The sequence below is a fragment of the Tamandua tetradactyla genome, chromosome 14 (assembly GCF_023851605.1).
Source record: "Tamandua tetradactyla isolate mTamTet1 chromosome 14, mTamTet1.pri, whole genome shotgun sequence".
Taxonomy (NCBI): domain Eukaryota; kingdom Metazoa; phylum Chordata; class Mammalia; order Pilosa; family Myrmecophagidae; genus Tamandua; species Tamandua tetradactyla.
Window position 1 is genome coordinate 88,961,510 of NC_135340.1, and position 15,298 is coordinate 88,976,807.

General features: G+C 37.7%; 1 protein-coding gene across 9 annotated transcripts in view; it reads left to right on the forward strand.

Moving 5' to 3' along the window:
* The window catches only part of PPP1R13B (protein phosphatase 1 regulatory subunit 13B), a 139,745-nt gene that overhangs the window by 14,304 nt on the left and 110,143 nt on the right, over positions 1 to 15,298 (forward strand). Inside the window, exon 1 of one of the 9 annotated variants that reach the window (XM_077128403.1) lies at positions 14,844 to 15,255. The exons of 6 other annotated variants lie outside the window; for them this stretch is intronic. In XM_077128403.1, coding sequence (XP_076984518.1) covers positions 15,070 to 15,255 — 186 coding nt within the window. In that variant the 5' untranslated portion in view covers positions 14,844 to 15,069. Of the gene's footprint in view, positions 1 to 14,843; positions 15,256 to 15,298 lie in introns of those variants that run through there. 2 more of the 9 variants (XM_077128402.1, XM_077128405.1) reach the window with 2 other exon arrangements.

The following is a 15,298-nucleotide window of genomic DNA, read 5'->3' on the forward strand; positions in this document are numbered from 1 at the left end:
TCTGTCATCCACTCGAGAGTTCAGAACCAGAATGAAATTCACTTCAATTCAGTGTTCTCTCTGTGAGCTGAATAACTCACTGTCTCACTGCTTTCTCATCTTTATCTAAGTGGCATCTCATCGGAGAGGCCTTCCCAGTTCACCCTGTATAAAATGACCCCCCTCCCACTGTGGTTTATTTTTCTTCACAGTACTTATATCCACCTGGCATTTATTTGTGAAAGCTCCACGAAGGCAGAGTTCCTTTCCCCCACCCCCACTGCATGTCCTCAGTGTTTAGGACTTTGAATGGTCTGGAATGCATTCACTAAATTCTTGTTTATTGAATGAACTCAGCAAGCATTTAGGGTGTATCAGTTATATGCTGGGCGTGGTCCCTGAGGTCAGTGAGCTTACTAAAGTGGGGCACAATCATGTAAACAAAAACTGCTATCTTGTAAGAGTGACAGAGTACAAGGTACAGTGGGGGCACAGTGGAGAGAAGGATCTTTTCAACCTTGAGACTTCAGGGCAAGTTTCACAGAGAAGGTGACATGTGAGTGGGGTCTAAAATGATATGGCAAACAGGGGTGGAAGTGGCAGGGCATTGAGGTCTGAATCTGCAAGATGTCTGAAGGGAAGTTTCCTGGAGATTGAGGCCTGACAGGTCAGAGGGAGGAGATGAGGCTAGAAAGGTTGGTAGATGTCAGATTCTGGATAGCCATGTCTGTCCATTAGAGCTTGAACTTGACTCTGAGGAAGATTTGGAGCTGTTGAAGGATATCAAGCTGGATTGTGCGGTGCTCCAGTTTAGCTTTAGAAAGTTAAAGTTGGCACTGTCTGGAGTGGGATGAGAGAAGTCTTAACAGGAAGGAAAAGGTCTCTGAGCAGTCAAAATGGTTGTCAGGGAGTCTGGGCTTTGAGGCTCGATTCAACTCACAGGCAGGCCCCTGAGGCCCTTACTTAACTTTCATACTTACAGGTCACACAACTCTAATTTACCTGGCTTCTAAGTTATTAGAAATGCACCTGAAGTTGCCAGAGAGGTGTGGCTGTGGACAGACAGCCTGGCTTGGGAAGCTGGCCTTGGGTTGAAACTAGGGAAAGAAACAACTTAAAGCACAGGCTCGGAGAGGGCAGCCTGATGTCTCGGCCATGGGTCACACCCTGGGTGATAATTAATGCTCCTGAGGTGACTAAGTCATTAGGAATATCAGGAATGTTGGCAGCAGTGAGATACATTTTTTATGAGCTCTGTCCAGTGGAAACAGAAAGTGGGTCACAAGTGTAATTTTACATTTTGTAGTAGTCACATTAAAAAAAAGAGGAAAGAAACAGGTGAAGTTAATTTTAATAATATATTCTATTTAACCCAATATATCAAAAATATTATTTCAACATGTAATTTATATTTAAACATAATTAATGGATATTTTACATTATTTTCCTATTAAGTCTTGAAATTCAAGTCTGTATTTTAGTCTTGCAGCCCATCTCTATTCTGAGAAGCCACATTTTAAGTACTCAGAAGCTGCATGTGGTTGGTGACCACCATATGGATGACACAATTTTACATTTTGGTTCAGATGAAGGAAATGTCTATTCAGAGAATGCTGTCAGTTGTGAGAGCTAATTCCTTAAGGATTCTAGATAGTTGGGCTTTTATTATAGTAATTTTCAGTTACTGATGTTTGCTGTTTTGTTTGAAAAGCTGTTGAGAGGCAGTGTAATGAAGTAGTTAAGAGCATGGATTTGGGGAATAACTTACCTGGGTTTGAATTCCCACTGTGTCACTTGCTAGCTATGTGACCTTGGGTGATTTAAGTAATTACTCCATGCTTCAGTTTCCTCATCTGTAAAGTGGAGGCCATAGTAGTACCAACCTCATTGGGTTTTAATTCACATATAAATGAATTGTTATATGTGAAGAACTGGTGATAGTGCTTGGTGGATAGAAAGTACTCTATACGTTTGCTGTTAGTCCCAAAATGTTTTTCATCTCCGAAATGTTAACTCGTTTTGATTCAGTACATTTCAAAGATATTCTTGCTTTGTAAGACTGCTTAACTTCAGGTAGGCAGTTAAATTTTCACAGATGAAGAAAAGTTGTCAAATTAACATTGGTGAGAATGCTTTCTAATTGATATCTGGGTAGCTAATTTTTTTGTTTGCTGTAACATCCAGGCTGCTTAACAACCACAGAAATAGTGTAATTTTTTTTTTTATTTCTTAAAAAAAAATTAACACAACATTTAGAAATCATTCCATTCACATATGCAATCAGTGATTCTTAATATCATCACATAGATGTATGATCATCATTTCTTAGTACATTTTCATTGATTTAGAAAAGGAAATAGCAAGACAACAGAAAAAGAAATAAAATGATAATATAGAGAAAAAATAAAAATACGAAATACAAAAAATATATTAAAAAAACAGAAAAAAAACATACAAAAAAAATTATAGCTCAGATGCATCTTCATTCAGTGTTTTAACATAATTACATTGCAATTAGGTAGTATTGTGCTGTCCATTTTTGAGTTTTTGTATTCAGTCCTGTTGCATAGTCTGTATCCCTTCAGCTCCAATTACCCATTATCTTACCCTATTTCTAACTCCCGATGGTCTCTGTTACCATTGACATAGTTCAAGTTTATTCTCGAATGTCGGTTCACATCAGTGGGACCATACAGTATTTGTCCTTTAGTTTTTGGCTAGTCTCACTCAGCATAATCTTCTCTAGGTTCATCCATGTTATTACATGCTTCATAAGTTTATTCTGTCTTAAAGCTGCATAATATTCCATCGTATGTATATACCACAGTTTGTTTAGCCACTCGTCTGTTGATGGACATTTTGGCTGTTTCCATCTCTTTGCAATTGTAAATAATGCTGCTATAAACATTGGTGTGCAAATGTCCGTTTGTGTCTTTGCCCTTAAGTCCTTTGAGTAGATACCTAGCAATGGTATTGCTGGATCGTATGGCAATTCTATATTCAGCTTTTTGAGGAACCACCAAACTGCCTTCCACAGTGGTTGCACCGTTTGACATTCCCACCAACAGTGGTTAAGTGTGCCTCTTTCTCCACATCCTCTCCAGCACTTGTCAGTTTTTGTTTTGTTGATAATGGCCATTCTGGTGGGTGTGAGATGATATCTCATTGTGGTTTTGATTTACATTTCTCTAATGGCCAGGGACATTGAGCATCTCTTCATGTGCCTTCTGGCCATTTGTATTTCCTCTTCTGAGAGACGTCTGTTCAAGTCTTTTTCCCATTTTGTAATTGGGTTGGCTGTCTTTTTGTTGTTGAGTTGAACAATCTCTTTATAAATTCTGAATACTAGACCTTTATCTGATATGTCATTTCCAAATATTGTCTCCCGTTGTGTAGGCTGTCTTTCTACTTTCTTGATGAAGTTCTTTGATGCACAAAAGTGTTTAATTTTGAGGAGCTCACATTTATTTATTTCTTTCTTCAGTGCTCTTGCTTTAGGTTTAAGGTCCATAAAACAGCCTCCAATTGTAAGTTTCATAAGATATCTCCCTACATTTTCCTCTAACTATTTTATGGTCTTAGGCCTAATGTTTAGATCTTTGATCCATTTTGAGTTAACTTTTGTATAGGGTGTGAGATACGGGTCCTCTTTCATTCTTTTGCATATGGATATCCAGTTCTCTAGGCACCATTTATTGCAGAGACTGTTCTGTCCCAGGTGAGTTGGCTTGACTGCCTTATTAAAGATCAAATGTCCATAGATGAGAGGGTCTATATCTGAGCATTCTATTTGATTCCATTGGTCGATATATCTATCTTTATGCCAGTACCATGCTGTTTTGACAACTGTGGCTTCATAATATGCCTTAAAGTCCGGCAGCGTGAGACCTCCAGCTTCGTTTTTTTTCCTCAAGATACTTTTAGCAATTCGGGGCACCCTGCCCTTCCAGATAAATTTGCTTATTGGTTTTTCTATTTCTGAAAAATAAGTTGTTGGGATTTTGATTGGTATTGCGTTGAATTTGTAAATCAGTTTAGGTAGAATTGACATCTTAACTATATTTAGTCTTCCAATCCATGAACACGGTATGCCCTTCCATCTATTTAGGTCTTCCGTGATTTCTTTTAACAGTTTTTTGTAGTTTTCTTTGTATAGGTCTTTTGTCTCTTTAGTTAAATTTATTCCTAAGTATTTTATTCTTTTAGTTGCAATTGTAAATGGAATCATTTCTTGATTTCCCCCTCAGCTTGTTCATTGCTTGTGTATAGAAACACTACAGATTTTTGAATGTTGATCTTGTAACCTGCTACTTTACTGTACTTATTTATTAACTCTAGTAGTTTTGTTGTGGATTTTTCCGGGTTTTTGATGTATAGTATCATATCATATGCAAACAGTGATAGTTTTACTTCTTCCTTTCCAATTTTGATGCCTTGTATTTCTTTTTCTTGTCTAATTGCTCTGGCTAGAACCTCCAACATGATGTTGAATAATAGTGGTGATAGTGAACATCCTTGTCTTGTTCCTGATCTTAGGGGGAAAGTTTTCAATTTTTCCCCATTGAGGATAATTTTAGCTGTGGGTTTTTCATATATTCCCTCTATTATTTTAAGGAAGTTCCCTTGTATTCCTATCCTTTGAAGTGTTTTCAACAGGAAAGGATGTTGAATCTTGTCAAATGCCTTCTCTGCATCAGTTGAGATGATCATGTGCTTTTTCTGCTTCGATTTGTTGATATGGTGTATCACATTAATTGATTTTCTTATGTTGAACCATCCTTGCATACCTGGGATGAATCCTGCTTGGTCATGATGTATAATTCTTTTAATGTGTTGCTGGATTTGATTTGCTAGAATTTTGTTGATGATTTTTGCATCTATATTCATTAGAGAGATTGGTCTGTAGTTTTCTTTTTTTGTAATATCTTTGCCTGGTTTTGGTATGAGGGTGATGCTGGCTTCATAGAATGAGTTAGGTAGCTTTCCCTCCACTTCAATTTTTTTGAAGAGTTTGCGCAGAGTTGGTACTAATTATTTCTGGAATGTTTGGTAGAATTCGCATGTGAAGCCGTCTGGTCCTGGACTTTTCTTTTTGGGAAGCTTTTGAATGACTGATTCAGTTTCTTTACTTGCGATTGGTTTGTTGAGGTCATCTATTTATTCTTGAGTCAAAGTTGGTTGTTCATGCCTTTCTAGGAACTTTTCCATTTCATCTACATTGTTGTATTTATTAGCATAAAGTTGTTCATAGTATCCTGTTATTACCTCCTTTATTTCTGTGAGGCAGTGGTTATGTCTCCTCTTCCATTTCTAATCTTATTTATTTGCATCCTTTCTCTTCTTCTTTTTGTCATTCTTGCTAAGGGCCCATCAATCTTGTTGATTTTCTCATAGAACCAACTTCTGGTCTTATTGATTTTCTCTCTTGTTTTCATGTTCTCAATTTCATTAATTTCTGCTCTAATCTTTGTGATTTCTTTCCTTTTGCTTGCTTTGGGGTTAGTTTGCTGTTCTTTCTCCAGTTCTTCCAAGTGGACAGTTAATTCCCGAATTTTTGCCCTTTCTCCTTTTCTGATATAGGCCTTTAGGGCAATAAATTTCCTTCTTAGCACTGCCTTTGCAGTGTCCCATAGGTTTTGATATGTTGTGTTTTCATTTTCATTCGCCTCGAGGTATTTACTAATTTCTCTTGCAATTTCTTCCTTGACCACTGGTTGTTTAAGAGTGTGTTGTTGAGCCTCCACATATTTGTGAATTTTTTGGCACTCTGCCTATTATTGATTTCCAACTTCATTCCTTTATGATCCGAGAAAGTGTTGTGTATGATTTCAATCTTTTTAAATTTGTTGAGACTTGCTTTGTGACCCAGCATATGGTCTATCTTTGAGAATGATCCATGAGCACTTGAGGAAAAGGTGTATCCTGCTGTTGGGGGGTGTAATGTCCTGTAAATCTCTGTTAAGTCTAGCTCATTTATTGTAATATTCAAATTCTCTGTTTCTTTATTGATCCTCTGTCTAGATGTTCTGTCCTTTGATGAGAGTGGGGGATTGAAGTCTCCAACTATTATGATAGATGTGTCTATTTCCCTTTTCAGTAATTGCAGTGTATTCCTCACGTATTTTGGGGCATTCTGATTCGGTGCGTAAATATTTATGATTGTTATGTCTTCTTGTTGAATTGTTCCTTTTATTAGTAGGTAGTATCCTTCTTTGTCTCTTTTAACTGTTTTACATTTGAAGTCTAATTTGTTGGATATTAGTATAGCTACTCCTGCTCTTTTCTGGTTGTTATTTGCATGAAATATCTTTTCCCAACCTTTTACTTTCAACCTATATTTATCTTTGGGTTTAAGATGTGTTTCCTGTAGACAACATATAGAAGGATCCTGTTTTTTAATCCATTCTGCCAGTCTATGTCTTTTGATTGGGGATTTCAGTCCATTAACATTTAGTGTTATTACTGTTTGGGTAATACTTTCCTCTACCATTTTGCCTTTTGTAGTATATATATCATATCTAATTTTCCTTCTTTCTACACTCTTCTCCATACCTCTCTCTTCTGTCTTTTCATATCTGACTCTAGTGCTCCCTTTAGTATTTCTTGCAGAGCTGGTCTCTTGGTCACAAATTCTCTCGGTGACTTCTTGTCTGAAAATGTTTTAATTTCTCCCTCATTTTTGAAGGACAATTTTGCTGGATATAGGAGTCTTGGTTGGCAGTTTTTCTCTTTTAGTAATTTAAATATATCATCCCACTGTCTTCTTGCTTCCATGGTTTCTGCTGAGAAATCTACACATAGTCTTATTGGGTTTCCCTTGTATGTGATGGATTGTTTTTCTCTTGCTGCTTTCAAGATCCTCTCTTTCTCTTTGACCTCTGACATTCTAACTAGTAAGTGTCTTGGAGAATGCCTATTTGGGTCTATTCTCTTTGGGGTGCCCTGCACTTCTTGGATCTGTAATTTTAGGTCTTTCATAAGAGTTGGGAAATTTTCAGTGTTAATTTCTTCCATTAGTTTTTCTCCTCCTTTTCCCTTCTCTTCTCCTTCTGGGACACCCACAACACATATATTTGTGTGCTTCATATTATCATTCAATTCCCTGAGCCCCTGCTCAAATTTTTCCATTCTCTTCCGTATAGTTTCTGTTTCTTTTTGGATTTCAGATGTTCCATCCTCCAGTTCACTAATTTTAACCTCTGTCTCTTGAAATCTACCATTGTAGGTTTCCATTGTTTTTTTCATCTCTTCTACTGTATCTTTCATTCCCTTAATTTCTGTGATTTGCTTTTTCAGACTTTCTGTTTCTTCTTTTTGTTTATCTCATGCCTTCTTCTTGTCCTCCCTCAATTTATTGATTTGGTTTTTGAAGAGGTTTTCCATTTCTGTTCGTATATTCAGAATTAGTTGTCTCAGCTACTGTATCTCATTTGAGCTATTGGTTTGTTCCTTTTACTGGGACATATCTTCAATTTTCCTGGTGTGGTTTGTTATGTTTTGCTGGCGTCTGGGCATTTAATCAGATTTCCCTGAGTGTGGGACCCAGCAGGTTGGAAGACTTTCCTGTGAAGTCTCTGGGCTCTGTTTTTCTTAACCTGCCCAGTATGTGGTCCTGTCCGTCTGCGGGTCCCACCAGCAAAAGATGTTGTGGCTCCTTTAACTTTGGAAGACTCTCGCTGCTTGGTGTGTGGTGGAGACAGAGGAAAGGTTGTAGGTTGGTTTTTTTTTTTTATTATTATTATTAATTAAATTAAAAAAAAGAAATTAACCCAACATTTAGAAATCATTCCATTCTACATATGCAATCAGTAATTCTTAATATCATCACATAGATGCATGATCATCATTTCTTAGTACATTTGCATTGATTTAGAAGAACTAGCAAAACAACAGAAAAGATATAGAATGTTAATATAGAGAACAAAATAAAAATAATAATAGTAGTACAAAAAAAAGGATAAACAAGCAAACAGACAGACAAAAAAAACCTATAGCTCAGATGCAGCTTCATTCAGTGTTTTAACATGATTACTTTACAATTAGGTTTTATTGTGCTGTCCATTTTTGAGTGTTTGTATGTAGTCCTGTTGCACAGTCTGTATCCCTTCAGCTCCAATCATCCGTTATCTTACCCTGTTTCTAACTCCTGCTGGACTCTGTTACCAATGACATATTCCAAGTTTATTCTCGAATGTCGGTTCACATCAGTGGGACCATACAGTATTTGTCCTTTAGTTTTTGGCTAGACTCACTCAGCATAATGTTCTCTAGGTCCATCCATGTTATTACATGCTTCATAAGTTTATTCTGTCTTAAAGCTGCATAATATTCCATCGTATGTATATACCACAGTTTGTTTAGCCACTCGTCTGTTGATGGACATTTTGGTTGTTTCCATCTGTTTGCAATTGTAAATAATGCTGCTATAAACATTGGTGTGCAAATGTCCGTTTGTGTCTTTGCCCTTAAGTCCTTTGAGTAGATACCCAGCAATGGTATTGCTGGGTCGTATGGCAATTCTATATTCAGCTTTTTGAGGAACCGCCAAACTGCCTTCCACAGTGGTTGCACCATTTGACATTCCCACCAACAGTGGATAAGTGTGCCTCTTTCTCCGCATCCTCTCCAGCACTTGTCATTTTCTGTTTTGTTGATAATGGCCATTCTGGTGGGTGTGAGATGATATCTCATTGTGGTTTTGATTTGCATTTCTCTAATGGCCAGGGACATTGAGCTTCTCTTCATGTCCCTTTTGGCCATTTGTATTTCCTCTTCTGATAGGTGTCTGTTCAAGTCTTTTTCCCATTTTGTAATTGGGTTGGCTGTCTTTTTGTTGTTGAGTTGGACAATCTCTTTATAAATTCTGGATACTAGACCTTTATCTGATATGTCATTTCCAAATATTGTCTCCCATTGTGTAGGCTGTCTTTCTACTTTCTTGATGAAGTTCTTTGATGCACAGAAGTGTTTAATTTTGAGGAACTCCATTTATTTATTTCCTTCTTCAGTGCTCTTGCTTTAGGTTTAAGGTCCATAAAACAGCCTCCAATTGTAAGTTTCATAAGTTATCTCCCTACATTTTCTTCTAACTGTTTTATGGTCTTAGACCTAATGTTTAGATCTTTGACCCATTTTGAGTTAACTTTTGTATAGTTTGTGAGATACGGGTCCTCTTTCATTCTTTTGCATATGGATATCCAGTTCTCTAGGCACCATTTATTGAAGAGACTGTTCTGTCCCGGGTGAGTTGACTTGACTGCCTTATCAAAGATCAAATGTCCATAGATGAGAGGGTCTATATCTGAGCACTCTATTCGATTCCATTGCTCGATATATCTATCTTTATGCCAGTACCATGCTGTTTTGACCACTGTGGCTTCATAATATGCCTTAAAGTCAGGCAGCGCGAGACCTCCAGTTTCGTTTTTTTTCCTGAAGATGTTTTTAGCAATTCGGGGCCCCCTGCCCTTCCAGATAAGTTTGCTTATTGGTTTTTCTATTTCTGAAAAATAAGTTGTTGGGATTTTGATTGGTATTGCATTGAATCTGTAGATCAATTTAGGTAGGATCGACATCTTAACTATATTTAATCTTCCAGTCCATGAACAGGGTATGCCCTTACATCTATTTAGGTCTTCTGTGATTTCTTTTAGCATTTTTTTGTAGTTTTCTTTATATAGGTTTTTTGTCTCTTTAGTTAAATTTATTCCTAGGTATTTTATTCTTTTAGTTGCAATTGTAAATGAAATTCGTTTCTTGTAGGTTGGTTTTAATGACTTCAAATTGTGAAGTCCTGGGATCTGAATTCCTTGAGAGAGGGATTCCACGTGAGTTGCGTTTCACCCCTCCCGCGGGGAAGTTTCAGGTGGTAGAGAGCCCTGAAAGCAGCCCGCCTCTGCGTTCGGGGCAGTCGCAACCTGTGTAATCCCAGCACTGAGCCCAGAGCCTACCAAGCTTCCACAGAAACAGCCATAGAAGGCTCTGTTTCACCCCCTTTCCTCTTTTACAGTTAGCCCAATAGGTGACTTCCGCCTTGATCAGTTTTGCCTGAGCTAAGAGCCTGTTTTTAGTAGTCAGAAGTTGTTCATTAATGCCACTATTGGTGTTAGGTTGGTCTCAGTCTCTACTCCTGTTAGAGACTGTTTCCTTTACCTCTGGGAAGCCGCGTATGTGAGAGGGGCTCCGGCCGCCGGCCGCCGCGGCTTGGGAAACCGCCAATCCAAGGCTCCCAGTCGGCCCGGGAAGCCGCGTGCGTGGGAGGGGCTCCGGTCCCCGGCTGCTGTGGCTTGGGGAACCACCGATCCGAGTCTCTCAGCCGGACCGGGAAGGAGGGAGGGAGCAGGCTGGCCGCCAGCTGCCGCGGCCCAGGGAAGCGCACACTGCTCCGGGACCTCACCGCAGCGGAGTCTCGTAGCCGGTCTAGCCATTCCAGGCTGGGGTACACTGTGTGTCTGGTCTCTGTCGTGGCTCCTGGAGCTGTTCTGTACTGTTTTCTAGTTATTTAGTAGTTTTTCTGGAGGAGGAACTAAGACGCGCGCAACTTACTAAGCCGCCATCTTCTCCGGACGAAATAGTGTAATTTAATGATTAAGGGATTTAGGATTATAATTAATTTGGAAATTTTTGAAAGGATGATTTTATTAACGTTTAATTACTAGTACTGGTGAAGTTAAACTACTCTTTCTGAAATACTTTAGTAGTCCTACTATGTGTGGGAAGACTTCCTAGTGTTTTCTTACGATATATATCCTCTAACACAGTGGATTGTTATCCATAATAATCAGAGTAGAAAAGAGTAACAAAAGTAAAACCAATGCATGAAAAGATCATTTTTGGGCAACTGGAAGACAATTAAGAGGAGGTCTTTTATCTCCTTATAGAATGAAGCATGACTGGAAATGTAACCAAATTAAGGTATGGTTATTTAAATGTTGTTTTTGGCCAGAAGAAAGCAGTAGCTAAGGGGACTACTTAATCACGGCTGTTTCCTCTGCCATTGATTAGCACTGCTGTCCAGTCTATGTAACAGTTATGAACAGATTGTCTCTACTTAAACTCGAATCTACTCCAGCCTCCACCTCCCACTCCCCACCATGGCTATCTTCTGCTCACCTTTTTGTCCTCAGCCTAGATGTTGCTTCCTTTGGGAAGTCTTTCCTGACTCCTGAGTCTGGATCAGGCTGCCAGAGTTCCCAAGTTCCCAGGGTACTCTGCTGTTCCCCATTGTAGTTTCTTGCTGTCTTTTTTCTGTCTCAGCTCCAAGTTCAGTGAGGGGAAGATTACACTTTTTTGTTCCTGTGTGTGAATAGCACCTGGCTCAGGGCCTGGTTCATGGCCACACTTAGTCATATTTTCCTAAATGCACCAGTGATCCTGTAAATGTGTCCGATTTATGTTACATACAAGGTAATGTTTTGCTTTACATTATGAGTTTTGGTTTCTTGTAACTGTCAGGCATTTTGTCATAAAAAGAAACAAAACAAATCTGAGAGCCTAATTTTAATCTCTTCATGTGGTTATTTGCCTCAGATCCTCAGATATCACAGTTAACAGAGAATATCTTATGATCAAATTAGTTTTTGATGGGGCCTTTTTACAGAGATGTTAGAAATTAGATATTAAGGTTTATATGGGAGAACTAAGAGAGAAAATGGGATATATTTATAGTAGTCCTGTAGCTTCTCAAGCTTTTTGTAGTAAAGCCGAAATAGCTAAATTCCATAAATTTAAGGAAATAGTGAACTTTTGCATTTGTTTTACTCCCCTTTTTCATTATGCAACAGCTGTCATTGAAGTCTCTTTAATTTCAATATTTAGGATTAGTGACATAACGTAAGAGCCTGTTTCTAACAATTTATGAAGTATTGGCTAACATTCAGATGTGAAGGCTGGTGCTAGTGATTGTTGAAACTGTAATTCTGCACCACCATGGAGTCAGCCAGGCAAGACTATAAACCAGAGGTTCTCTGATTTTTGTTTTTTTGAATAGACCTTTAGAACTATTCAAATTCTCACGGCCTTTATATTCCCCTCCAAGTACTATCTAACATAAGCTAAAAAATTTAAGTGCCTTGTGCTTTTCTTTTCTTTTTTTTATTATTTATTTATTTTTTTAAACTTTTTATTAATTAAAAAAATTAAACAAAACATTAAGATATCATTCCATTCTACATATACAATCAGTAATTCTTAATATCATCACATAGTTGCATATTCATCATTTCTTAGAACAGTTGCATCGATTTAAAAAAAGAAATAAAAAAACAACAGAAAAAGAAATAAACGATGACAGAGAAAAAAAAAGATTATACATACCATACCCCTTACCCCTCGCTTTCATTTACCACTAGCATTTCAAACTAAATTTATTTTAACATTTGTTTCCCCTATTATTTATTTTAATTACATGTGTTCTACTCTTCTGTTGATATAGTAGCTAAAAGGAGCATCAGACACAAGGTTTTCACATTCACAGAGTCTCATTGTGAAAGCTATATCATTGTTCAGTCATCATCAAGAAACATGGCTACTGGAACACAGCTCTACATTTTCAGGCACTTCCCTCCAGCCTCTCCGCTACATCTTGAACAACAAGGTGATATCTACTTAATGCATAAGAATAACTGCCAGGATAACTTCTCAACTCTGTTTGGAATCTCTCAGCCATTGACACTTAATCTCATTTCACTCTTCCCCCTTTGGTCGAGAAGGTTTTCTCAATCCCTTGATGTTAATTCTCAGCTCATTCTAGGGTTTTTCTCAGTCCCTTGATGCTGAGTTTCAGCTCATTCCAGGATCTCTGTCCCACGTTGCCAGGAAGGTCCACACCCCTGAGAGTCATGTCCCATGCAGAGAAGGGGAGGGTGGTGAGACTGCTCGTCATGTTGGCTGGAGAGAGAGGCCACATCTGAGCAACAAAAGAGGCTCTCTTGGGGGTGACTGTTAGGCCTAAATTTTAAGTAGACTTGACCTATCCTTTTTGGGGTTAAGTTTCATATGAACAAGCCCCAAGACTGGGGGGCTCAGCCTATAGCTTTGGTTGTCCACACTGCTTGTGAGAATATCAAGAATTCAACTTGGGGAACTTGAATTTCTCCTCACTCTCACCAATCCCTGAAGGGGGCTTGCAAATACTTTTCCAGTCACTGATCAAATCCTTGTGCTTTTCTTTTGAAAATTTCTGTGTGCATCTTTCGGTTTGAGACTTTATTACTTGGTATCAAAGCCATGGTTTCTGATCTGTGTTAGTACAAAGTCAAGAGGGTCCAGATAAATAACTGCTAAGAGACTTTCAAGTGCTGCCTTGTGATGCTGTGTGAGAGCTGAATAGAGGGTGTCCTCACAAAAGCCCCTGTTAGGGAGACTCTTGGAGAAGGTGGGTTCTGAGTTTGAGTTGCATGTAAGCCATGAGGTAGAGGGAGACAAGATGGTCTGGGCTGAGTGAGTGGCAGGGAGCTTTCTGCTGGGCATTAGGTCTGTACTTTTCACAAATATGTTTGAGCCCCCACTCTTTCCCAGGGCATTGTGAGAGATATGAATGGCCCAGGTTGGGGAGATTTAAAAAAAAATGACATTTGGCAAATATTTATATAACAAATATATGTTTTTTGAATTAAAAAATTTTTTTTAAACATAACATACAAAAATGAACATTCTTAACATACGATCATTCCATTCTTGCTATATAATCAATAACTCACAATATCATCACATAGTTGTATATTCATCACCAAGATCATTTTTTAGAACATTTGCATCAATTCAGAAAAGAAGTAAAAAGAAAAAAGTAAAACACTCATACATACCGTACCCCTTACCCCTCCCTCTCATTGATGGCTAATATTTCCATCTACCCAATATATTTTAGCTTTTGTTTCCCCAGTTTTTTTTCTATACCCCTTATTACTCCCTTTCATTGATCACTAGCACTTCAACCTACTAAATTTATTTTAACAATTGTTCCCTCTATTACTTTTTTATTTTTAATTCTTATGTATTATAACTCATCTGTCCATACTGTAGATAAAAGGAGCATCAGACACAAGGTTTTCACAATTACACAGTCACATTGCAAAAGTTATGTCATTATACAATCATCTTCAAGAAACATGGCTACTGGAACACAGCTCTGCAATTTCCGGCACTTCCCTCCAGCCTCTCCAATATACGTCAGCTAAAAAAGTGATAGCTTTATAATGCGTAAGAATAGCCTCCAGAATATCCTCTCGACTCTGTTTGGAGTCTCTCAGCCATTGACACTTTATTTTGTCTCATTTCTTTCTTCCCCCTTTTGGTCTAGGAGGTTTTCTCAATTCCTTGATGCTGAGTCCCAGCTCATTCCAGGATTTCTGTCCTGTGTTGCCAGGAAAGTTTACACCCCTGGGATTTATGTCCCACTTAGAGAGGGGGAAGTTGGTGAGTTTGCTCGTCATGTTGACTGAGAGAGAGAGGCCACATTTGAGCAACAAAAGTGGTTCTCTGGGGGTGACTCTTAGGCCTAATTTTTAAAAAAATTTTTTTAAGTTATTTATTAATTAAAAAAATTTAACAAGTGAACTAAAATATTAACATGTGATCATTCTGTTCTACATGTATAATCAGTAATTCACAATATCATCACTTAGTTGCATATTATCATTTCTTCGAACATTTGCATCAATTCAGAAAAAGAAATAAAAAGACAACAGAAAAAGAAATAAAACGAAAACAGACAAAAAAAGATTATACATACCATACCCCTTACCCCTTGCTTTCATTGATCACTAGCATTTCAAACTAAATGTATTTTAACATTTGTTCCCCCATTATTTATTTATTTATTTAAAAAAATTTATTTATTAATTAAAAAAAGTAAATGAAATAAAAATTAACACAGATAATCAGTAATTCACAATATCATTACTTAGTTGCATATTCATCATTTCTTAGAACATTTGTATCCATTCAGAAAAAGAAATAAAACGAATGCAGAAAAGAAAAAAAAAAGATTATACCTACCATACCCCTTACCACTTGCTTTCACTGATCACTAGCATTTCAAACTAAATTTATTTTAACATTTGTTCCCCCTATTATTTATTTTTATTCCATATGTTCTACTCGTCTGTTGACAAGGTAGATAAAAGGAGCATCAGACACAAGGTTTTCACAGTCACACAGTCACATTGTGACAGCTGTGTCATTATTCAATCATCATCAAGAAACATGGCTACTGGAACACAGCTCTACATTTTCAAGCAGTTCCATCCAGCCTCTCCATTACATCTTGAATGCAAGGTGATATCTACTTAATGCATAAGAATAACCTCCAGGATAACCT